The 26,513-nt window shown below is 36.8% G+C and overlaps 1 protein-coding gene across 1 annotated transcript; it reads right to left on the minus strand.

Annotated features, from left to right (window-relative positions):
- Window positions 1–1,864: 1,864 nt before the first annotated feature.
- On the minus strand, window positions 1,865–26,285 carry DIPK2A (divergent protein kinase domain 2A; the record flags this gene model as incomplete). Its single annotated transcript, XM_002916868.4, has 3 exons — window positions 1,865–4,761; window positions 9,760–10,063; window positions 25,041–26,285. Coding segments are annotated over 3 exons (1,881 nt in total), but the record flags the coding sequence as incomplete, so codon positions are not given.
- Window positions 26,286–26,513: the final 228 nt, after the last annotated feature.

Consider the following 26,513-nt stretch of genomic DNA (forward strand, 5'->3'; position numbering starts at 1 on the left):
TCTATACAGATTTAAGAGAAGCCTAAAAGGCTTTAAGGTCAAAGGGAAAAAGATCTTACCTTTTATGAGATTTTCTTTCTCTTGTTTTCAAACCCCTTTTTCCTCAGGTCTCTCTTAACCCTGACTTCCTCTTCTTTTTTACCTTGTTTGTATCTCACTCGGGATTTCTCTACATCTCGTTGCCCTCACAGATCTTCATGTCTCCTAATTTATAACAACTGAGAAAATGCATATCAATGTTTTTCACAATTATATATTCTTTCCTTCAACTATATGCTTCTGGTTCTCAAGAGTTGCAACATGGTATAGTAGAAAGAATGTTGAAGTCAATCAGAAAACCCCTGCTGAGGCCCAGGTCAGCCACTACCTTTTTATGTGACCATGGGCAAATAACTTTTTGAAAGAAAAAGAACTAAAATATTCTTATTTATTCAAAATTGTAGCTAACTTTTTAAAGAATGAACTAAAACCCAGTATAGAATAAGTACTTTTATGGTTTTTCCACATATTAAAGTAAGTGCAAAATTAGTGAATGATTACCCAAGACCTTGTTTAGTTGTTCAAATCTGTTTCCAGTTTTAAAGTTGATTGGTTCAAATCAGGATACAAAGGTGACATTTGCATTTACTCTATGTGTTACTTAAGATTCTTTTAATGTGAAAAGTCTCCCTCCTTTTCTTTGCAATTTGTTTAGAAAAAAAAAAAGTCATTTATCCTGTAGAATTGCCCATGTTCCAGATTTTGTTGACCCACAGTATCTTTTAACATGTTTCCTTGTGTCATGAATTTCCCATTAATAGATCTAGGGGCTTCATCAGATTTATTTTTTTTCCTTTTCTTGTGGTGCTACATACTTTTGAGTCATGGAATAAGGCATATCATTAAGACTGACCAATGATTTCAGGCCTTATCATCTTGATTTATCCATACAAAGTTCCTCATCACCTTTTTAATTAATGGCTTCAGTATTGATTGATAATTGCCTAGCCCTCATTTCATTAGGATTTAGGAAATGGTGATATTCTAACATTCCTTCTGCATTTATTAACTGGAATAATTCTACATATTTTATAAATTCTTCCACTTAATTATTTGATTACCCTGGGGTAATAATAAGGAGGATGAATGCTTCTTTGTCTCCAAGTTACCAGTTTCCAGAATAATTCCCTAATATCCTTCCAGAGGTGACTGAATTGGTTTGTCTTTGTTGACTATTAACATTTTGAATGCATAATTTACATAGCTACGATTTTTTGGTCCATTTTAGTTATTATCCTTATTGATCATCAAATTAACTCTATGTAGGTAGCCAGCAGTTTAGAACCCCTGCAGCTGGATATTGAGCTTTTGAGAAAAGACACTGGTATTTTAGAGCTTTCCTGCTTTGGTGATACTGAGGTATTACTGTTAATTTTTAGATGTGAAATGGTACTATGATTTTGTTGGAAGAGAAATGTGTACCACTGAATCAAATAATGTCTCTCAGATTTGCTCAAAATAACCTGGGGTCAAGTAGGTTGGGGCATAGATGAAATAAGTTTGGCCACATGTTGCTAACTTTTGAAATTAGTATAACCATAGTTAACTATTGTACATTATATTATTCTCTTGTATACATTTGAAAAATTCCATCATTTTTTTAAAACCCCCATGTCAGCAGTAAAAGTTATCTACTATAGAGAAAACTTTACTACAGAAAAACAAAACACACAAACCTTAAGGCCAGCACGCAGCCAACCAGATAGTTTCTGAAAATGGTATCAAAATATATGCAAGAGGAAAAAAAAATAACTTATCTACACAACCTCACTTTCCATTCAAAAAAATGTAGATATTTGAAGTTAAGAGATAGTCTGAAAAGTGTGATTCTTAAAGTATTCTTTATTAAGATCATTAAAAGTTGTAGAAACAACTTTATATTATAAAGGCACAGGGAGACAGTTCTGATAAAATATTCAAATTAAACAGTAACTTACAGTACAAAAGACAATTTTAATGCACATACAAACCCCAAATGTCTGATTCAAAAATATTTTACTGTGTCTATTAATGGGCAATGATTAAAAATATAAATTGCTGCTGTATAATAAATATCTGATAGTGAACATCTTGATAGCAAAGTGAACAAAATATTTATTGCTTTTCACATACATATTTTCCCTGTAATTTAAAATTCCTAATTCTTTTACTATCTTCTCAACTTTTTCCAAAGATAAAAGAAATTCCACATAATCTCATGGGGGAAATGGTAGTTGTAACCAACTACCTCCAGTAGCAATCACTGCTGGCAGTGTTTTCTCACTTCCTGTTCTGCAATCACAATCACTTTTCCAAAGTAAGATAAATGTTTGCTAAGCCACATAAAGACAACCCTCTGTGACTGGCATTCTAAAGTTTGTAATGAACACTTACCAAATATAAAAGGTGCTCTGTTTTGAAAATGTGTATTTTACTTGAAGTTCTAAGTGGTGAATGTTTCACAAATAATTTTACCTGCTCCCCTCAAAAGTTTTCCGAAGTTGTACAAAGTCAGCTTAGTAAAATTTCTAGCACTTAAATGTTTCTTTGAGGGCTAGTTGATATCTGTAATATATGGATGTATAAAAATTAACATAATGCAATCTATTTTTATAATGGAGAGACCTTATCCTTCTCCTCCCAGTTTTTATACTGGGATTAACATTATTGATTTCATCATGCTTTTTTTGTAGCAACCCAGTTACAGATGGTACAAGTAGAATTTCTATCACAACAGTAAAATAACATGAATGCACCTCACAACAGTAAAATAACATGAATGCACCATCCTAACTCAATGCTATCTCAAGAAATACCTACATTAAAGTATTTGATAATCATTGTAAAGTTACTTAACCATATGTCACGCTTAGACAGTGTGTAGCAGCTAGTAATGTGCCTGGCACAGAGCTGATGCTCAATAAATAGTTGCTGAATGAATGAAAGAGAAAAGAAAAACCTGGCTTTGGTTGTGCATATTTTAATCACTTTCTGATTTAGAATAAGGTCAGTCTAGAACTAAACACTGCGCACTACACCAAACTTTGCCGTAAGCTAAAGCGATAATTAAAAAAAATATATACATATCACCTATGTTAGTGATAGTCGATTTATATACTGTAACTTTTAAAAATAGCCCACAAATTTCACACATTCGTTAATTTTTATCCACATACTTAAATTTGATGTTTTGATGCTTAACAATGGAGTAATGAAGACCAAGTTGGGCATACTGGCTAAACTATGCTTTTCAATAAAAATTACTAGTCCATCAATAAATAAAAAGTTTTGATGCCCAATTAAACTCAAATGATGACTATACCATGTTAATTTCTCCAAAACTACCAATGGATATAAGGTAGGATATCTTTAAGTCATGTATGCCTGGAAGCAGCTTACCTTTGAAACATAAAAGAATAATCAGGAAGATCTGAATGTAATCACAGAGTTATAGCACTGGAAGTGTGATAATAAGAATACATAGGTGACCAATTTTTAAATCTAACCATGACACTAGATCTAACATTTCTTTGGCATATGCATTTCTATCTTGGACTAGTTAGCATTTTAAAAATACTGGTTTTTTTCCTCAATCAACATCAACATAAAGGTGTAGATTGCTAGTATACTCTCCTTAAAGCCTTTAAAAGGACAAGATGACATTTTGTAACATATGCCAAACTTCGTGTTTAGTGTACACTTATAATTATAAGCATAGAGGGATATAACTGTTAAATAACCTTGAATGATTTCATGCAATGGTGAAACCACAGAAAGTGGGGAGAAAATTATTTACATAATAAAATATTCAGCTCTCTGAAAATACAGTAAACCTGGGAATCTTGCCCTAACAGTAAATGTGTACCGCATAGCACTGAACAAAAACTAGTTCAAATTTAAATAAACACCTAGAATAACCTGAATGTGTAAAATTTAATAAAAAACATAAAAATGAGGGGGGGAAAACACCTATACTTTAGAAGGAAAAAGTGGCCTATAAAACAGGCCAATCTAACTGGACATTCAAAGTAAATGCAAGAGATTCACAAAATCATGATAGTAAAGCAAACTAAGTCAAATACCAAGTACCCTTTGATACACAAGCCAATGTAACTATCAGACTCATTTCCAATAGCTTCACAATATTCATTAATCCACTCAGGCATTCGGGGGAGCAAAGCAGTCAATGATGATAGCTCAAGTCTCCAAAGTGTAAGAACAAACTTATTTGCAGAAGCATCACGAGATTTTTGAAGTAATGTCTTATTTTGATGTTAACATAAGATATATCAGTGCAAGTTTATCATCTCCTGAATGTTATTATTTCCAAATTTCATTTTTCCAGATAGTTTTTGGTGGTTTAGTTTTAGCCAGTGCTATTTAAATGGAGAAAAGAAAAATTCACCATAGACTACCTCACATTGTTACTTAATTGTGCTAAGTATTCACGCAGTTCTTTTGCAGCCTGGAATCTGCCATAGCGCTTCTTTGGGTTGGCACACTCATCCAGCAAGGCCTCTAGTCGGCCATCTTTGGCAATTTCACTTGGTGGATCATGAAGAAGTCCTCCAGAAGTGCCACGCCAGGTGGCATGTCTGGATAAGAGGTTCTGACAAACAGCATAGTAATTGTGGTCCACAGTTGCACGAGCACAAAGAATTTCTTTTGAAAAGGATAAGCAAGCCTCCTTATCACAGTCATCAAATTTGCTTTCATACCATACATCCCAATTTTCAGGTTTATCTGTAAAAGGGGGAAGAGCAAAAAAGAAAAATGCATTTTAGAAGAGTTCTCATTCGTTCCCAAAATACAACAGTTTACTAATTAACACAACAGTATTTGTTCCTAAATTGTATTATAATTTTAAACATTGAAATTTATTAATTTATATATAAACATTTAGTGGGAGCTCACCAATGCCAGGCCGAAAGGTCAGACAAGGTCTGTAACTACTGAAGGGTTCAGTCTAGATGGAAACTTTCCATTGCATAAAGAAAGTGCCATACAGAGGACTCAATGCTACAAGAGTACAGAGGAAGCAGTACTTCTGCCTCGGGCTGTAGAAAGCTGCATAGAGAACATCTGACTTAGCTCTTAAATAATAAGCAAGTGTGAAAAGAAATATGGGAAAACAGTATGCTAGGCCCAGTATAAGTATGTGCAAAAGCATGTACTTAAGGGCTTTTTCCAACTGATTCAGGAACCAATAAGTTCATGGAGGCTAAAGTGTGAGGCAGCTACCCGGGGAGAAGGTACAAATGAGGCTAGAGAAATAAGTTAAACCTCGTGTGGTCATGAACATGATTTGTTTTATAGAAAGATAACTGTGTGAAGACTGGAGGGACTAAGGTGACAATAGTAACTAATGGTCAGGAAAAAAAAGCCAAACTGTAAAAGTTTTGAGTAAAGTTTAAGGTTCTAATTGGATGACAAGGCAGATATTATTTACATAATAGTGTTAACATTTTATATAAATATAGAGTAAATATAAAGTAACTATAAGGTATTCAGGTGGGCATATCACAATACAACTAGAAACAGATTTGAAACTTAGGACTATGAAGTCAGAGGTACAGTATACATAGAACACATCAATATACAAGTGCTTCATGGAGCCAAGAGAAGAGCTGAATTATATTGGAAAGCATGTTGAAAGCAAAGAAAGAAACAGAGACAGGACAGAACCTTGGAACTTAAGGTGCTGACAGAGGAGAGGTTAGTAGAAAAAAACTCATTCATTCAGCAAATAATTATTTGAATGCTTATTCTATGGCAGGCAAGGGTATATACTGGTAAACAAAATAAATAATAGATGGTTCCTGCCCTCACTAGCTTACTATCAAGTATGTGAAATAGACATTAAATAAATAAACATTATCATAAATAGTGGGAAATGCTACAAAGGAAATAAACGTTTTTAACAATAGAAAGGTTTATGAAAGAAACAACCTTCCCTAGCAGTAGATATAGTGGTCAAGTGTAACATTTAAGCTAAGGTTCAAAGGACAAGTAGCTAGCTATATATGGAAGACAGATGAGGCATTTTAGGCAGAGGAAACAGCATACAGAAAAGCCCAGGAGCAAAAAGGTTCATTCGAGAACCAAAAGGCCATTGTGGCTGAAGCATCAAGGGCAGTAGACAGAGGGATATTAAAACTGAAGCAGGCTGGGCCCTGATAAAGAAGGTTTTTTTTTTTTTCTTTTTTTCTTTAATGTTTCTTTTGTACACAGAGAACATTACTTAGTCTACTTTTGCTTGAAACATTCACATTCAAATATGTCACAAAATTTTAAAAAATTGGCTTGCCTTAAGCTCTTACTTTTTTATTTATTTATTTATTTTAAAGATTTTGTTTATTTGACAGAGAGAGACAGCCAGCGAGAGAGGGAACACAAGCAGGGGGAGTGGGAGAGGAAGAAGCAGGCTTTTAGTGGAGGAGCCTGATGTGGGGCTCGAACCCAGAACGCTGGGATCACGCCCTGAGCTGAAGGCAGATGCTTAACCATTGCACTACCCAGGCGCCCCAAGCACTTACTTTTTAAAATTGAAATATAATTAACATATAACATTGTTAGTTTCAGATACACAACAAATTGATTTGACAATTCTATACATTATTCAATGCTCACCACCATATGTGGTCACTAACTGTCACCATACATTATTACATTATTGACTATATTCCTCATGCCGTACTTCCATCTTTTCGATTTATTTAATAACTCTAAATTTGTATCTCTTAATCCCCTTTATCTATTTTGCTCATCTTCCGTCTGGCAACCATCAATTTGTTCTCTGTATTTAAGAGTCTGGTTTTTGTTTTTTCTTTTTTTCTTACGTTTCACATAAGTGAAATCATGGTATTTGTCTTTCTCTCTTCCTGATTTATTTCATTTAGCATAATGCCTTCAAGGGCCATCCATGTTGTTGCAAAAGGCAAGATCTCATCCTTTTTTATGCCTAAACCTCCATTGTGTATATGTATATAAATATATACACATACATATACACACCACTTACTCTTTTATCCATTCATCTTGAGTTGCTTCCATATCTCGGCTATTGTAAATAATGCTATAGCAAACACAGGGGTGCATATATCTTTTCAAATTAATGTTTTTGCTTTCTTTAAGTGAAGAGGAGCTTCAGCATTTGAATGATGTAACAGAAAACAACCTGATTCTAAGGACTGCTCCTGCAAACCCGTTTAAAGGGTGAATTCTTTCCGAATTTCTTGGATACAATCCGGGATGGGACCTATGACATTTCAGGCTTCTCTGAGATAATTAAAGCACCCCAATGTTCACAGCAGCATTGTCCACAATAGCCAAATTGTGGAAGGAGCCAAGATGCCCTTCAACAGATGACTGGATTAAGATGTGGTCCATATATACAATGAAATATTACTCAGCCATCAAAAAGAACGATTTCACAACATTTGAGCAACATGGACGGGACTGGAGGAGATAATGCTAAGCGAAATAAGTCAAGCAGAGAAAGATGATTATCATATGGTTTCACTCATTTATGGAACGTAAGAAATAGTAGGAAGATCGGTAGGAGAAGAAAGGGAAGAAGGAAGGGGGAGTGAACAGAAAGGGGAATGAACCATGAGAGACTATGTACTCTGGGAAACAAACTGAGGGCTTTAGAGGGGAGGGGTATAGGGGATTGGGATAGGCTGGTGATGGGTATTAAGGAGGGCACGTATTGCATGGTGCACTGGGTGTTATATGCAAGTAATGAATCATGTAACTTTACATCAAAAACTTGGGATGTACTGTATGGTGACTAACATAACATAGTAAAAAATTTTTATAAAAAAAAAGATCAGATTTATGTTGTAAGAAAGAAACTATGTGAGTAGAAGGAAACCAAAGGATGGAAGAATTTCAGGAAGTTGTTACTAAACAGTCACTTCATAAATTTTGCAATTAGGTGGTTACTAATGGTAATGCAGAATTCTCAGTCAGGTTCTAATGGGTGGAGAAATGAATGGAGGCTGAGAGTAGAAAAAGGCAGAGTAAGCAATACTTCTAACAACAGCTGAAAAGCATGGGAAAGCAGAAAAAGCCTTAGACACACTTGTTTATGGGGAGGGAAGAGAAACTGGATTTTAAGGAGGGAGTGGGAAGTTGAAGATAACTAATGCAACAAATTCCCAGAGAAGGATCTACTGTGTCTGAAATAGAGGCATGAATGTGTAATGTTTTTACGAGTTTAGATAACAAAGGGAAGGACACTGAGGGAGTTGCCACAGCAAAATCTCAGTTTCCCTGTGAAGGAGAAAATAAAGATCATTTACTACAAGGAGTTCAGAAAAGAGTGTGAATAAATAAACATGGGGTTTTGCAAAGTAGATATTTACACAACTCTACCATGAGACATTTGAAAACAACTGTTCACAGCTAAGGTATCACTGGGGCAATGCTCACTGTATGAATATATTTGTGTAGTTGTATTAATCCAAGATTAGGAAATAGTTGTTATAAAACTGTGACATGTATTCCAAGAATGTCTGCATTAAAAAATTACAAGAAATTATTTTTACAAACACTGAAATGAAAATTTTAAAAGTTTAGGCAAGTTGCACAACTTTGTGAGTATACTAAAAACCACTGAACTGTACACTGTAACAAAGAAAAGGATGGTGTAAGCTGCACAACTTTGTGAGTATACTAAAAACCACTGAACTGTACACTGTAACAAAGAAAAGGATGGTGTAAGCTGCTGCAACATTCACAATTGTAGAAAGAAATAAGTGGAGAATAAAGCACTCCAGCAGGGTGTCTATTCCCTGTGGGAAGATCTACGTAGCAAGTCAAGAAATAATAAGAAAGTAGTTGGGTGAGTATGGAATCAAAACAAGGTACTGGGAAAAATCAAGTATTTAACAGGATCAAGGTAAGATCAGGCAAAACCTAAGTGTCAACCTAATAAATTGCTGCTACTTTCACTGTATTCCCCAGGTGCCACACATTTTTGGTCCCAGTTCATCAAAAGATCCTCATATGACAGGAGAAGAGGGGATTAAAAATATAAGACCCTCGCCATAGAACAACCACCTTTCAGTTTCTTTTATTAAGTAAATTAGTTATACAGTTACAGGCTTTGTCCCTGACACTTTAAAATGCCTGTGGCATTTAATTTTCAAAACACTTCAGACAGTCTGCCCACTTATTCCATGACAAGCTCACAAATAAATGGAGAGCAAAGTTTTGGTAAGATGGAATAATGTCAAGTAAAAGTAGGGATCTGCAGTGCTAGAAATCATCTAAATGGTTAAAAGAAAAAAAAAATCACCATAGGGACTCCACAGAACAATGGAACACAGAACATCACTGTAAGTGATCCCACACAAAAATAAGACCTCCATGAGAGCAGAAAGTTTCTCTGGTAGTCTGTAATTACATAAAAACAATTCTGCATTGCACTCCTAAACCACAGAATGTAGCGGACTGTAAGAAAAAGACATGTACACACACAAACACACACACACACACACACACACACACACACACAGTATGTCTGTGTCCATTTGAGTCCAAAGGATATTTTACTAAATACAGAGAAACTGTGATTAAGAGTACAAGCATAATGAACTGGTTTGCATTTACTGATACTGGTAAAATAAAACAAAGAGTAAGGCTTCCATCTAAGAAGGAAATTAAAGGTTTGTTTCATATAAACTTTGACATAAAAAAATGTGTACAAGAAGCAAATGTAAGTTATATACTTACTTTGTCTAATTAACCTTTTGTCAGCAACCAAAACATTTTCAGCATCCACAATGATTACCTTCCCATCTCTAGGACCAACTGCAAAATTGTCAAAGCTGACATCCAGGAGGTAGAGTGCAAATTCAAAGTCATTGTTTGTAAGCTGCTCTGCTATTTCCATTAATTGCCAAGCGAGGTCAACTCGTTTCTCCCATGGTGCATTAAAGTAACTCCACAATTCTTCTCCAACATAATTTACAGCCACCATTCTTCCACAAGCTCCAAGATATTTTGCAAATGGCCAACCTTCATCAGATGGAAAACTCTACAAAAGAATTATCTTAAAATTATAAGAGATTCTGATGAAGATATTCTAGGTCTACCCCCAGATCCTCTCAGCAGAGATTATTACTAGACATGCGGTTGGATTTCTTGTTATATTTAGGAGTTGGAGAGAGATAAATTTGATTTATTTTCTAATTCATATCAATACTATGGACCTGAAAAAAAATTTAAATACGTAACTATATTATAAAGCTAAAACAGAATAAGTCCTGCTTATCATAAATTTCAGAACCAAACTGATCAACAAAACATAAGTCACCTTCCTTCTTACCAAATGTGGAAGATTTACATTTTCCTGTATCTTTTTGACTTGGTGTAAATACAGACAACCATCCTTTCTTTTGAATGAACAGCACTGCAGGCCTATTAGCCAGCAAGTATTAACCAGGCACCATGCACTATGCTGTGTTGGCAATTAAGAGTGAACTAAACAGAGGGTCTCTAAAATAAAAATTTTAGAAGAGAAGACACATACTAAGCAAATAATTTGGAGTATAGTAAGCGTTAGTTACTAGGAAGTGGTGTGGGTCCTAAGAGAGTGTTTAATAGAGATCTTACTTAGTCACAAGCAGGCAGGGATACATTTTAGAGAGGGATTTATAGAAGTGTTTCAAAGAGCAATCTGATATCCTATTGATGCAACCTGCACTCCAAGTACCTTTGGTCCCAAGTCAGTCCTGTTTCCCTTTCTACTACCACTGTATTTCTCTTCATCTTTAGCTCAATTTTAAAATTATTTATTCTTCTAATCTTAGCAAGCTTTCTTAATGGATTTTATAACCATTGGGAAAATTAACATCCTAAAACAAAAGTCTTTCATGTTGATGAACAAGTCACTTTAAATTTAAATGTCAGGCTTTATCTAAGATACTTTAGAGTGCCAAAGTGCCCACCTACAAAACGAGCATTGTGGTACAAAAGGATGGGAAGTAATGTTTTAAACAACTTTTGGAAGATAACATGACTAGAGGAAAACTAGAGGAAGTATAGAGGAAGCCATTTCCTTAAAATGGGGGGGGTTATAAAATGATATTTACATAAACACTGTAGGGGAAACAGAGCAAAACACTGTAGAATATAAATACAGATTACTTCTATTGCTAAAAATTGAGCTATCTACACACATTTTTTTTTTGGAAGATTTTATTTGAGAGACAGAGAAAGGGAGACAGATCACAGAGGGAGAGGGAGAAGCAAACTTGCTGCTGAGCAGAGAATCCAATGCAGGGCTTGATCCCAGGACCCTGGGATCATGACCTGAGACAAAGGCAGATGCCTAACCGACTGAGCCACCTAGGCACCCTAATCTACATACATTTAAAGAGCTAGAGATGAGGCTCTTCTTCTTGCACCGCTTATGCAAGTAAATAATATTAAGTTTAGTACCTCAATTTTCATAAAATTGAAAAAATTCAATAATATCCTTAATATTAACACATTTATCAACTTTAAAACAAAATGTTCTTAAAACTAAACTTGATCCATAATCACCTACTTTCATCTGTGCTTCCTTTCAACTATGACTATAAATGCACAGTAACTGTACTTGTTTTTTTGTATATGCAACTTTCTTTTAAATTTTAATATCTGCAGTTTTGTGATAAAACACTAATTATGTAAATTAAAAATTTAGATATGATAGTATGAATCTTTAAATATAGTAAATGAATTGATTCAATTTTAATTCAAAGGCAACATCTTGATTCTTTAGCAAGAAGGAAGAGGGAAGCACATTTTTCACCTTATACCTGAGAATTTTTTATTTCTTTTGGGGACTGAGAAAAGTGAAACTGCTCATGTCCAATGTGAGCTGCAAAAACCTGTTTGCTAATCATCTTGTTTTCAACTTTTTCTCCCAATTTTAAAATACCTCCTCAACCTTGAAAATTTACACAAATAATTACAAAAGATTTAACTGTTTCCCAGAAATATTCATGTACAAAGTCCGTGACATTAAAAGAAAAAAAAAGGGAAAGCACTAAAAATTGGTAATATATGAAATTATATAATTTTGTCCCACAAAAAGTAAAACAAAAAATTCCTCCATACATTATTGGTATATTATTCACATGCCATACTGTAGAACAGATACAAACATATCTTTGTGAAAATAAAATGGTCTTTGACAACAGGAGAAAAGGGAACCCTGCCAACATCTGCACATGTACAAATGCCTCCTTGTTTTTGGAGCCTTTCCAACTGGCAAATGACAGTCAAATATACACTTCATTACCCAAGTCCCTCATAGAAAAGGATAAAATATATGAACAAATGTCACACTGAGCAATTTTATATTCATACAGTGATTTCTGACAATATTAACTGAAATCCCGTTATGCCTCATTTTAAGAAGAGCACTATAATTCTTTCATATAGCTTGCTACCTAATCTTTTGGAAGAACTTTAATAAATGAATCCACACTACTAGCTCAGATGACAGGAATTTTTCATAGTATAATCAAAATAGTCAGATTTCATTAATGAGAAAAGAATTCTATTGAACACACTGCAGTACAAAGAAAATGCTCAAAGGAAGCCAAAACTTAATTTTTACTTAAAACAATTCTGGCTTGGAACCAAATTACCATGGTCAAGCAGAGCTTGACAAAATTTTAAGATGTTACAGCGTGGACTTGTTAAATTTATCAAGCAATGAGAAACACAACTTACTTTCTGCTTACCAAACTCCACCAGGGCAAAAAAACAAACAAAACAAGCAAACAACAACAAAGAACACCCAAAAAACCCCAGGGTAACTAGGATAATAAATTTATTGCAGAGAGTCACAATTTTTATTTAAAAACAAATATTAAAATCAGATTTTTTTTAAAGATTTTATTTATTTATTTGACACACAGCCAGCCAGTGAGAGAGACAGCCAGAGAGAGAGACAAGCAGGGGGAGTGGGAGAGGAAGAAGCAGGCTCCCAGCAGAAGGGCCTGATGTGGAGCTTGATCCCAGAACGCCGGGATCACAGCCTGAGCCAAAGGCAGACGCTTAACAACTGAGCCACCCAGGCGTCCCTTAAAATCAGATTTTCAAATTGCCTAGAACAATAGGCACATAGTTTAAAGTAAGTGGACATAAAATGTGTGTATTTTAATGAGTTATTTACAATTGTAAAGATATGTACAAATACTTTTTCATTTGAAGGATGGAGTCTTTAAATTCGGAATGGTTTAAATTCTAACTTTACCGGAGGCACTCCAATTATTTGTTAAGGGTTTTACATCAGGCTGAATGTACATCGAAGTATAATAGGTAAAGTTTTAAAACTAAATTATTAGTTTAAAATTGTACAAAGGTACAAAACAGTTATAAATTTATGTATTTCCTTTCCATTACTGGAATTTTTTAAAAAAAAAATTAAATTGGTGAGCACCCAAAGAAAAATTCTATGACTATTACTACCAATGTAAAAATTAAAAATGGAAATTAAAGAATTAAGATAAACATGGTTATCTGCTAAGATTTAAGGAAATATTAAATGCCTTCAGTTAATTTATAAAATAAAAAGTATTTTGAATATGAAACCTAAGATAAATCACTATGTCTCTCTCTCTCTCTTTTTGTGTAATAGAAAACTGCAAGCTACCTCTTGGATACCATAAAACTCAAGTAATACTAATAATATTACAGGCATTGACAGTACCTTAAAGTCAAAGTTTCAGAAATAAGTAAACAAAACCACTAAGGTCATCTTCCATTTTAAGAGAAAATGAAATGAAGGTGACATAAAATGTACACACTCAATATTAAAGATCAGAAAATTTAAATATTTCTATTCTTTATGGTATATAACATTTTATAAAATTTGCATATTTAAAAGACAGTAGAATATACAAGTAAATAATGGACTTGAAATCACAAGGATACCTTGAAGGTTCACCCTCACTCTGCATCTCATGAGAATAAAACTTTAGAGCTTAGTCTTTTCCTCTGTAAAACTGGAATAATATTTGTACCACTGTATATATTCATCAAGACAACCCAAGAACCAAAGGAAAGAGTATGAAATGTACTTTGCAGATTTATACTACTTTATAAAGAATTGCTTACCAAAACATTTTGTACTTCCTATTTAAATCCACTATATAAGAAGTCCAGATATTCATCAAGAGCTATGCTTATTTTCATATCACTTACTGAAAGTCATATACAAATAACAAACATCTTCCAAATATAGTCAAGAACCACCTAAAAGCATCATCATTGTCCTCTAGTAGTTTCTAATTTACAGTGTAATACATAAATTAGCTACAAACTTTTAGAAGGCTTAATGCTACAAAAAATGTATAGGGCATCCATGAGCATTAAAAATACAAAAAAATTAAAACTTGATAATATGTATACACATAAACTCAACATTGTAATTTCCTTTTTCATTTATAATAGTTAAGCACCACAAAATAAACTCTAAATGCTGAAGTAATCTATCATCTATTTATTGATCAAAACCAACCATCATGATAGTTTATGTGGTTTATAACAGGGATGTGAAATCTAAGAATTCTACAGTGGGTGGAACTACATGAGTTGTAAATCTAGTTCAATCTTTCTAGCACAGTTTAAGTGATCCGCCTAAAGTCACACAGAGAAAGAGGTAAACTCAGGCTGGCACAACCCCTCAATCCAATATCTTCCTGTTTCAGAAGTTTCCAAATTTTGGAAAGGCAACTGCATATATTGCATACTCATATTATTGAGAATCTGGGACATATTATACTGTGAAAATAATGTAAGCTCATACATCCTAGATGGGATAAAGCATATAAGTCTCAAGTTTTCATATTTTTTTAAATTTGACAAACCCTAGTTTCTACAGGTTTTTAAATTTGGAATTGCAGATAAGATTATAGGTTAACCCCCATTTCACTGACTACTGTAAGCAGTTGGAGTTAAGAGAGTGAGTGAGTCACTGTGGAATGAAGAGAACACAAATTTTGTATTAAAAAATTCTAGACACCATCATGAAATGCTAAGTAAACAGCTGTAAATAAAATAGTCCCTATTCTCAGGAAGTTTTTTCAACCTGAGTTGGGAGAATGATTATTAAATACATATAAATTATAAATTACATAACTTGTTACAAATTATGAAGTAGAGTATGCTGAGAAAGAGAAGTAGGGACCTATTTCAGATTGTGTGGTAAAGGGCAACCTCTAAGAAAGTGCTACTTAGGCTGAGATCAAAAAGATGAGTATAATATTAGACAGACTGCGGAGGGGGCCGTAAAAATGTTCCAGGCCATAGAAGAGTTAGAAAGTCTTCTCAGTCCTGAAGAAAAGGCCACAGTAGCTTCACAAAAATGAATGAGGAGGAAATGGCTTGAGGTAATAGAGTCTGTAAAGGGAGGTAGGGACCAGATCATGCTGGGACTTACAGAATAAAACACAAACTCAACATGGTATACATGCTTTGAAAAAAAAACCCCAAAAGCCTTAACATTCAGAAACATTGCACATACTGGAATTAACAAATATCCTGTGATATATAATGTTATCCTTTAAAAAAAACTAGAAGCTTTTACAATATCACAATATCCTTTGATCAATAACCACTATTACCAGATTAATAAGGTCATTTTATTCTATTATGTCAGAACACAGTCATTTTAAAAAGACATACAATGTAGGAGGTCAACTCTAGAACTCGTGACCTACTCTTTTTTTCCTCCTTACATGACCAAAAGTAGGGTTTGCATGCTAAATTTAGAAGATTAGGGCACCTAGGTGGCACAGTGGATTAAGTGTCAAACTCTTGATTTTGGCTCAGTTCGTGATCCCAGGGTTGTAAGATCGAGCCTGTGTTGGGCTTCCCACTTAGCTCAGAGTCTGCTTAGAAATCTCTCCCCCTCTGCCTCCCCGACCCATGCTTACTCCTGCCCTCTCTCATGCTCTCTCTCTAAAATAAATAATCTTTAAAAAAAGTAAAAGATCATACTTCCTTTAATACAGGAAATAAAATTTTTTATAGCTATTTACTACCTCACAACATTCCATTAAAAGGAACATAACTTTGTAGCTTGCTTAAAAAGATGTATTACAAGACTAATTTTTTAAAGGAGGACATTCCTAGAAAAAAGAAGCCGACCTGAAAAAAAATCTATTAATAATCAAAACATAAATCTAAAATCTGGTTATAGGTTTTCTACAGAACTGGCATTTCTGAACACACACTACTTTAAACTTGAGAATACTTATTGAAAGTTAATGTTATCAAAAGAATAGAAAATGCTTAAAAGTTCAATTTAAGTTTCAAATTATTTTTAAAAGCCCAAATCTGAACAAAATCCCATTGTAGTAACGCATGTTATAACAGCTGTTCACAGAGATTAGTCAACTGTACTGGTGACAGACTAATGTATTCACAGTTTTGTGAACTGTCTGGACGGGGAATATAGTAAAATTATTGGGATGATTTAACAGTTACCTAATTTTTGCTAAAATTTCTCTAAGACTTTAGCTTCTTAATTTATATGGCTAAATAGTGGCCAAAATCCATTGTAAATACTGTAGAATCTTAACAATCTCAAGATTTTCAAGTTACAGGACATGTTCCATTTATTTCATTAAATAATTTTCTGAATGCCATTTTCCACCCACCTAGAATTCCAACAATATTAAGCAATGCCTTGAAAATAGCAAGGGTATGTTTTTTCACTGAATATCATGTCTAACAGCTGTTTCTAAAATTGGAAATTAATGTCAAAAGACATCAACAAAAAAAATCTACATAAGTTTAGTAGAAATTAATTACCTTTTAGAATAAATAGCTTAAGAAATGCACTTCCCCCACAAAAAAAAAAAAAATCACTTGGCCACAAGTTTTAAATATGCATAAATCTACTTGTCTCAACTGGTGCTTTCTTACCTACAGTCACATCAGCAAGTGTGATCCACATCTCTAAACTGAAATACATATCTACAAACACCATACTCAAATATTTACTTCCAATAAGACAAAATTTCAAAGAAAGAAAAAGGATATAGCATAATAAACTTCTTTTGGACCCAATAACCCAAGAATACTACCTCGCTTTCTTTAGTCAAGATTTAATTTCTTTAAAGTCTGACAAGTAGAATGGTAAGTACTAACTTATTCCCCTGGTTCCTTTAAAACATAAACTGAATTAACATCACCCTTCCAAAAAAGACCAAACTATTCTCTAGTAGCACAGTATCTCTCTCTGTTAAACCTGATACCTGGTTTTAGATTTGTATTCCTGTTGCTGCCTTCAATTCACTATAGACAAAACAAAACTCTTGGTTCCCCTACCCCAAAGCCATTTCTTCTCTGGGCTTCCACAGCATAATAATTATTTAGTAGTTGCTCAGACCAAAACCCCAGGAGATAACCTGTGTTTTTCCCTTTCCATCATACCTTTGCCCATCAGCAAGTCTCGTCAATTATTTTTCCAAAATATATTGGTTCTGTCCACTTTTTATAACCTTAATTGCAACCATCTTAATCCAAACCACTATACTCTCCTACAATCTTGTGCAAAAGCTTTTCAGATACACCTTACAATCCATTCTCCCAAATCAAGCCCTACTAAAAACACTTCTACTGTTTCACATTGCCCTGAAAAATCCTAAACTCATTAAGCATGGTTACAAAGCTGTACAGGATATGATCCTTGTCTACCTCTATGATCTTACATTCTACCAGGCCTCCCTACTTCTGTGCTCCCTACTCCTCTGGACTTGCCATATCTCTTGTTCAAAAGCGCTCTGCCCTCAGTTCTTCACACCATTGGCTGTATCTCTCATCATTTACACCTCAGCTGAAATGTTACTCTTCCTGATCACCCAATTTAGAGTATTCTATCCCCAATCCAATTCTCCATTAGAGGAGTCGGCCTTGTTATTTTTATAGTACGTAAAATCTGAAATTACCTTGTTTTTTGTTTGCTACCCACACCTAGTGTCCCAGAACACAAAGGCAGCACAAACTGTCCCAGCCTGCCATCTTCACTGTATCCTAAGGGTATCTAGATCAGTTCCCGGAATGACTGAGCAATGCCACACAAGTCTTGCCAGATGCCAGATAGTTAAAACTCCAAATGTGCACTAGAAAGGCAAAATATGAAGACCCGGAAGCATCATACCTAGCTCAGATGATCTGTCTTTTAAGATTGTGTCTTCAGCCTAAGAAATTAGAACAGACCTAATCCTTTTTTTTAAATTCTCACTTGTTACTGTACTAATTAGAATTATTAAACTATAATAACTTAGAGAAAAATTGATTTGCTTTGTATTGCTGTATCTTTATCTAAACTTTATTTCCTACAATATTCTTTTTATTCAAAGTACTTCATATGGGACAAATCCCTAACCCTCCTTTTAATTATTATTCAAAAAACCTATAACCTGAAGCAGCAACTACATAGGTATTTATGGTGTATATACATGTAAATAAGGTAACATTTGAAGGTTTGTCATAGGAAGAGTAAAATGCATATATTTCTTTTTTTTTTTTTTTTTAGTATTTATTTATTTGACAGAGAAAGTGAGCACAAGCAGGGGAAGCAGCAGGGAGAGGGAGAAGCAGGCTCCCCGCTGTGCAGACAGCCAGACATGGGGTTCAATCCCAGGACCCTGGGATCATGACCCGAGCTGAAGGCACACGCCCAACATAAGGTACTAAAGAACTTTTCAACTACAACTATCTAAAAACAAATAACCTGATTTGCAAAGTAGTAACATATTGTAAAAAAAAAAAACCTACAATGAAAGAGATTTTGTGTATATTATCCAAAAAACCCTATCTCCTTTACTCTTTAAAACAATCTTGTTATAGGTAACTATTATAATTCCTATTTTATTAAAAAACTAAGGCTCTAAAACATCAAGTGACCATTTGACAACTTTGAGTTAGTACAGAATGCTATCTCAATACTGCCCCCACCACTCAACCTGTCCCCCCAGGCCCCAGCCAAGGTCAAAATCCCATCTATCCTTCAGAATTCACTTCGAGGGGCGCCTGGGTGGCTCAATCCTTAAGCGTCTGCCTTAGGCTCAGAGCGTGATCCTGGCATTCTGGGATGGAGCCCCACATCAGGCACCTCCTCTGGGAGCCTGCTTCTTCCTCCCCGACTCCCCCTCCTTGTGCTCCCTCTCCCCCTGGCTCTCTCTCTGTCAAATAAATAAATAAAATCTAAAAAAAAAAAAAAATTCACTTCGCCTTCAGAACTCAATTCAGAACTCAATGAAATCCTCCTTGATATCCACACCTATAGAGATACACTCATGTCTCTCCCTAAGTGAATCATTTGACAGAGTGCAGGCATCTGTTTTTTTTTTTTTAATAGGGCTTATTATGCTATACTGATTATAATTATTTATTTCTATACCCACCTCCTACACAGCACACTACTTGCTGCCTAGAAAGATCCTTTGAATCCAATCGCCTTATAACAAACTATTTACCAAATGAACAAAAAAAGTCCAGTTCTTCTGATTCTAAATGCAGGGTTACAGGTTCAAAGGTATTTCAGGTAACTTTCTATTAAGAATCTATTTTAATAAAGGCATACAAATTGGACTGAAGGTTTGATTACATAATTTAAAACCTTTCAGGGTCTATGACCAGTATGAATAACTATCCACATCTTAAACTAGTACCTTACAATTATTTACTAAAGTTCATTGTATGGTAGGGAAAATTCAGGGCCTATATCCTAAGGTCATATTAGTTCAATATATGCATAATGAATGAAAAGCGAAGACAGAAAAAAATGTCAGCAATTCTGTGAAGTTAGCAGCAATGACTGCAATACAGGAAGTAGGCCAGAAACCATAAACCAGAAAAACAGAAAATAAAAACCAGTCTGATGATCCTGAGAAACTGACTACCCATGTCTAGAAAGCAAATCCCCAAAAAGTAAGCTTTTTATTCCCTACCAACATGTGTGAGGAATATGTGCTGATCTGTGTGGTGGAAATATGAAGAAATTAGTTTGTAGATTAGACAAAGGACAGAAGGAACCTCAGAATTAATAATGGTGAGAAGACATGAATAAATCCAGAAAACAGGCCAGTAGAGCAAAATTATTTTGCTCCACTGATCTGGAAGTGGTGCTATCCTAAGGGTGATTGCCTGTTTCTATAATCTTTCCAAAATAAAAGTCTCTGGATGTGAGGGACACAAAATTATTTTATTATTTTTGTTCTTTCATGAAGTACATTCAAGTGTCTATAAAACCTCTGATTTAAAGAAAAACCAGAAAAACACTAAAACCCCTGGATTTAAGGTATGAATTAGATTAAAAGTGCTCTACTTAGAGCTACCTACTCAGAACCATCTCTGAAAATCTGGGAATGCAGTTACCACAGTAGCATCCAGTGGGAGAGAAGTAGGTGGCTCCCTAAGCGGCTGCTTGCAAAGAAACTCCTGAGACAAAGTCTGGAACATCCTTTCAAAATGCCATTGCCCCCCAAGATACTTGGCTACACCAAGATACTTGGCTACACTGAGCTCCATATTTTTTTCCTTTAAAGGCAAACTCTGTTTTTTTTTCGTTTTGTTTTCATCTGATTTAGTGTGTGTAAAAATTTGGGAGGAAGACAAGCCTGAAAACAGGGTTATCTATCGTGGCCTCCTTCCCATACCTTCTAGCAGGGACCAAGTACCAAAACCCCCACTCCCCTTTTAGAAGTTTAAACCCACCAGTTAAAGTCAAATCAGAAGAGAAGTAGAAAAAAATCATTTCTCGAATCAAGGGTTTGAGACTGACAGGATATTGGAGATAAAAAGGAAAGGACCTAATCTAATAGTCTCATTTTATAGATAAGTAGTCCCATAAAAAAGTTTATCAACTTGTCCAAAGTAAGACAGCTAAATGGCCATAGTCTTTCATTTACTTGAAAAACCATATCTTGGGCAGTACACCTTAAAAATATTCTCTCCTTTAGAAGTATTTTTAAGGACAAATCAACAACGTTCACTCAACGTTTTCTGTAAAAAATTCATCATGTAATATAGGGATGGACTAAAGCAATGTAACTAAAGGTATGGCTCATAGTTTGAATCGTAACTGTTTTTAAGGTGTATCCATGTTCCAAACAAGCTTCAAAACAGGTGATTAACTAGTAGATGGTTAAGGTTACTTTTACCTTATTTAATGTCTAACACTTACTGAGTGTTTAACACAGATTTGGCACCACATAACGTGTTTTGCATGTACTATATCATTTACAAGAATTGAAGTAAAAGCTAAAAATCTATAGCATACTAACAGTTACATACTGTAAAAATTAAGGAACTCCTATTTAAACCATGATTCAGAAAATTTAAGACAAATAAAGTTCTACAAATGTAGCGAAACAAATCCCCAATTCCTCCATCCTAAACAAACAAGAGCTTTCTTTGTTTCTATAAATAAAATCATCGTCATTATCTCTAGGTCATCAAGTCAGAGACAGTTTGGGCTTCAGGAAATCCAGACAGTATTTTTCTCTAATACACACAACTTCTATAAATTCAAGAATAGGTAACTACAAATATTGGTAGAAAATTTACCAATAACCTTGACATTTTGACAACACTTCAACACCTTGATTTTCCAATATTCCAAGTATGCTATTACACAAGAAAAAAATTAACAAAGTCCCTCTCTCCAATTTTCTTCATAGGATTATGGCATACTTATAATTAAAACATACTTCCTGGTGAAGTAAAACTGTGAAGAAATAAAGTATCAGTGTAGAAAATAAAGTTTCTAGCATTATTTTGTTGCTTGATGCTTACAAAATTTTTTTAGAAGATAATTCTATGGCCAAACAACTTTCCTTTGAACTAGATAAGCTACTGTAAGCTAATAAAACTATTCAATGAAGGGAAGAGAGTTGTACTTTCATTCCATTTCATTCTGGCCAAGTCTGTATTACAGACTGATATAGCCTTACATAGATAAGGTATGCATATAATAGGTCTTACAGACACTTAGTACCTTCCATGTCTTCTTTCGAGGCATAACAGAAAATTCAATTTGTTATTGTTTCTTAAAATCAGAAGAGGCAAGTTTAATGGGCAAAATTTATATACATTTTCTGTTCTTTCTTTAGTACCTATCAAAGGAGATTTTTAAATATTTATTTTGGAAGCATGTTTACCACACTGGAACTTTTGTTAAGAATAGTTTGATGAAGTCAGTCCAAAAGACTTTTTTTCCCCCAAAGTAGTTAATTTTTGGACAATATAAAAAAAATCTAATTTGTCACCAACTGTCCAAAAACTCAATAAGTAGCTCCCTCTCCTGGAAAAAAAAAAATGTTGAGTTCCTCTTTAAGCTGTAAAATACATGCCTGGATCTTTAAAAATATTTTTTAAGGTACACGAACCAAAATGCACAAATAGCCAAATTTGAGTGAGGTTTTCTATTATTAATTAATAGCGCATAGTACCATAAATAGCTGCTAACAGTTTTACAGAAACCCATATAAATACCAAACTTGTACTCATTTGTCTAGTTAGCAGAAATAACAAACATCATGATTTGACTTAGTAACAATCTTTGTACCTGATCACAGGATTTTAAGATTCCTTTCAGTTTAGTGGTTTTATTCCATCAAACCTCAATTGCATTGTTCATACTTAACTCACTAATTTTCCCACAGGTGAAGTGGTTCTATAAAGAAAGTAGCAGCTCTGTGAAAATTTATTTAAAAATAAGTCTCATTGAACTTGCTTGTTCATCATGTAAAAAATTAAACATACCAAGATGACTGACTGGTATTAAAGACCTCAAATTTATATTTCACACAGCACTTACTAGTTTCAGGACTGGGGTGCTTAAATTCAAATGCAGTATACAAAAGTCAAAATTAACCATGCTAACATATATTTCCTCACATACTAAAAACAAACTCTTATCCTATATCCCATCTATGCACCCACTCAGAGCATGTTGTCACTAAGTTTAAATTACAAGAATATGAAGATGAAAAAAAGTTTGAGGGAAGAGTTAATCAGAAAAGAAGATACAAGCACACTTAACTATCTCAACTAAAAAGTAAATTGAAAATGTCAAGACAACTTCAAACTTCAAAAATTTAATATAAAAGCTTCCCAAATAAAGCAAATTTTCCTCAGTGCAAATCAAATGCCAAGATGTCTTTATAAAGAACTGGATATACAGTGTTCTTAAAATATTAGTTGTAGTTGTTGTTTCTAATACAACCAATACTCAGAATTACCTGATAAAAATCTTTCAATAGGCACCCACTATTATGAGTGCAGAAAATGTGTACTACTACTCAGATCCTTACTAAATTTTTGGGTCCCAGAGAATTTGACAGATTATCTGCAAATACACTGCTGAAGCTTTCTACAGGGACCAACCATCCTAATACAAACATCTATTTCTCAAAGATAAAAGATAGTTTAAATGAAAAAAAAAAAGTTTTCAAGCCAAATGTATATCAAAAAATATGGACTTAAGCTTTATACACTAACTAGTTTTACTGAAACTAGTTAATAAAATAATTTCTTAGAGGGAAGTTTAACCAGTTTTATACACCACTAACTGTTAGAGCAGTGTTTAACATATAATCTGTACTTTAAATGTAACCTGTTAGATACATCCTATGGTAGCTTACAATTTACTAAGACCCACACTAAAGTTTTGAGGCAAAGTATTTATTTTGTGTTAAAATTATTCGGTCGAACTCAATCAAACCAAGCTGGTTTCTCTGAGCTAAACTGGGCAGCTGAGAACTTGAGAAAAGAAAGCAATATAAATGAATACCATACATTCCTATTCATGCACTTCAGATTAAAAAAAAAAAACCCCAAAATCCTGTACAACCACACCCCCCACTAGTAACATTCTCAGCAGCACAGAAAGATCATGAAGTATACCAAAGTTAGTTATTAATTTTAACTCATGCCCCCCTCTTGTATTTGATAAACAGCAAAACTGGTATGGAAAAGGAGCAAGGTAACCTTCCTGCAGTTACAGGAAGGGTCAGAACCCCACAGTTGGAACCACTATCCAAGGACGCCACACTGAAGCCGGGTGGGAATGTGCAGAAACTCCGTTTCTACTCCAAAGGTCAAGTTTCTTGGGTTTTCTTTTTTTGCTGTCACCACTAAAAAGATGCCAACCTACTCCCCTAAAAGATGTGTTTGTTTTCAAAATAAAGTCCCGAGAAAGCCAATAACTCAACTAGACAAGAGATAAAAATCTCCTTCCCCTATTTCTCACCCTGGCCTAACATTTCATCTCCTTCCTGCAGCCAAATTACCAGATGAATACAGCAGGTCATAGAATGAGGATGAAAATGTCCGTGTTGGCCTCAAATCCTCCCAGCCCCAAGTCCAACGATGCCTTACTTTTTCCTCTTCCTAATCCCACTTAAAGCAGGGCTCGGCTCAATAGATTAACCTGGCCACAGTCTCAATTCCCCAGCTTGTCCCAAAATTAGCTGCCCCAATGACCCGCCAGGTAAGGGAGATAAAGAAGAAAACTAAGATTTGGGGGCCGAAGTTAGGCCAGGCACGAAGAGTACCAAAGGGGACAGCAAACGCGGAATGGAAACACTTGAGAAGAAAGAAAGGTCCAAGGGCTCCTGAACAGACCGCGCTGTGGAAGTGCAAACCCCAGCGGATAAAAGCAGAAAGGCAGGGAGAGGAGCCCAAGGAAACTCACTGGAGAGACATTTTGGGAACGTACAAGACGCGCTCCCTCTGGTGTTAAAGGATCCGCAGTCAAATCCGAGATGCGCCCCTGTCCAGGTGCCAAGAACAGACTCTCCACCAGCCGGGTTGCCTTTCGCAATCTGACACAGCGCCCAAGGGTCCCCCAGTGCCGCCCCCTTCTCACGCCCGCAGGCTGGCCCAACCGGGCCAGTTCCAAACCGGGCAACGGGCGCCGGCGGAGCCACTTCTCCGACTCCTGTTACCCCGCGCGGCCCCTCCCGGCAGGACGCCCCCCTCCCGGGCTCCGCGCCTACCTGTAGCACCAGCGGCTCGGGGTTGAAGGCCAGGGTCAGCAGCAGTTGCATGCGCTCCGAGTCCTTGAGGTTGCGCAGGAGGAAGCTGCCGGAGTCCTTGGTCTCGGCATAGCGGCGCACCAGGCGATCGAGCAGGCGCTGCGAGGGGCAGTGCACCAAGTCCGACCAGCCCTCCACCGCCTCGGGCGTGAGCAGCCGCACGTCGCCGTTGAGGCGCGCGAACTCGGTGCGGGGCATGGCCTGGAGCAGGTCGCAGCGAGGTCGGCCGGTGGCCCGTTTGCAGATGCTCTGGTCGAGCTGCGCCAGCTCGCGCTGCGAGCCGAGGCGCTTGAGCACCACGCGGCGGCGGCCGCCCTCGCGGGGCTCGCCGTACTGCGCGAAGTAGACGTTCTTCACGTTGAGGAAGTCCAGCAGGCGCAAGCGGCCCCACGCCTCGAACACCACCTGTCCGTTGAGGAAGCGGCGGCACCAGCTCGTGCCGAAGCACGCTGGGCACTTATTGAGCTGCAGGAAGCGCCGGTCGGCCAGCTCGTTGCGCTGCCAGGAGGCGAGCAGCGACGGCGAGTGCAGCACCATCAGCACCAACAGGCTGCCCAGTGCCGCCAGCTTCAGCGAGCGGGACAGGCGGCCCAGCTTCGGGGGCACCAGGCGCCACAATCCCGCCCGCCGCCCGTCCACACGCACCCGGAGGGCGAGGGCACCCCGTGGGCGCCCCCGCCGCGCCGAAACCCGGAGAGCGACCGGAAGGGGTCCCCGGGCGAGAGAAGGAGCGAGGGCGGGCTGGGGCGGGAGGCGGAGTAGGTGTGTAAGAGAGAAAGACGGGGAGCGGGAAGGAGCAGACCAAGGCAGCCTGCGACTTCTCCCAGTCACTAGTCTCCACAACTCTCGAGCTCCCTCCTCCGAGCTCCCCGCCCTCCGACTCCGGCGGCGCCTCCTGCACGCCAACCAAGTTATAGGGTAGCGGGAGGGGGGAGGAAGCGCGGGGACCCGACGGCCGCGCGACTGCGCGCCCGCGCGCGCGCGCACGCGTACTGCTCGCTCGGGGCGCGAGAGCTGCGGCGGCAGTGGCCGCCTGTGGGGCGAGCGGGGTCTCTGAGGAGAGAGAAAGAGGGACTCACGGAAGGGGAAGAGAAGCTGGAATGTCTCACACCGAAAAGTAGCAACAGTGTAGGAAGGTGGGAAGGATGAGGTGCCCGCGTGTCCCTGACGCCTCACGCCCCGATTCGTACGCGGTGGCTCTCCAGAGAGAGGGAGAGGGGGCAAGGGGGCGGGGCTCGTGGGGCGGAGCGAACGCGTCGCGCGCCGCCCGGAAAGCGTAAGCGCGAGCCCGCGGGGATGGCTTTCGGGGACGGTTCCGCGGGGGCGGAGCTTGAGCTGTTGGGGGAGGGATAAACTGGCGAGATTTGGTAGCGAAATGACTTTTAGCTGACAGTTAATCTTTTATGATTGCTGAGTTTTACTGGGGCCTCTCTT

Source organism: Ailuropoda melanoleuca, chromosome 6 (genome assembly GCF_002007445.2).
Source record: "Ailuropoda melanoleuca isolate Jingjing chromosome 6, ASM200744v2, whole genome shotgun sequence".
Lineage (NCBI taxonomy): Eukaryota > Metazoa > Chordata > Mammalia > Carnivora > Ursidae > Ailuropoda > Ailuropoda melanoleuca.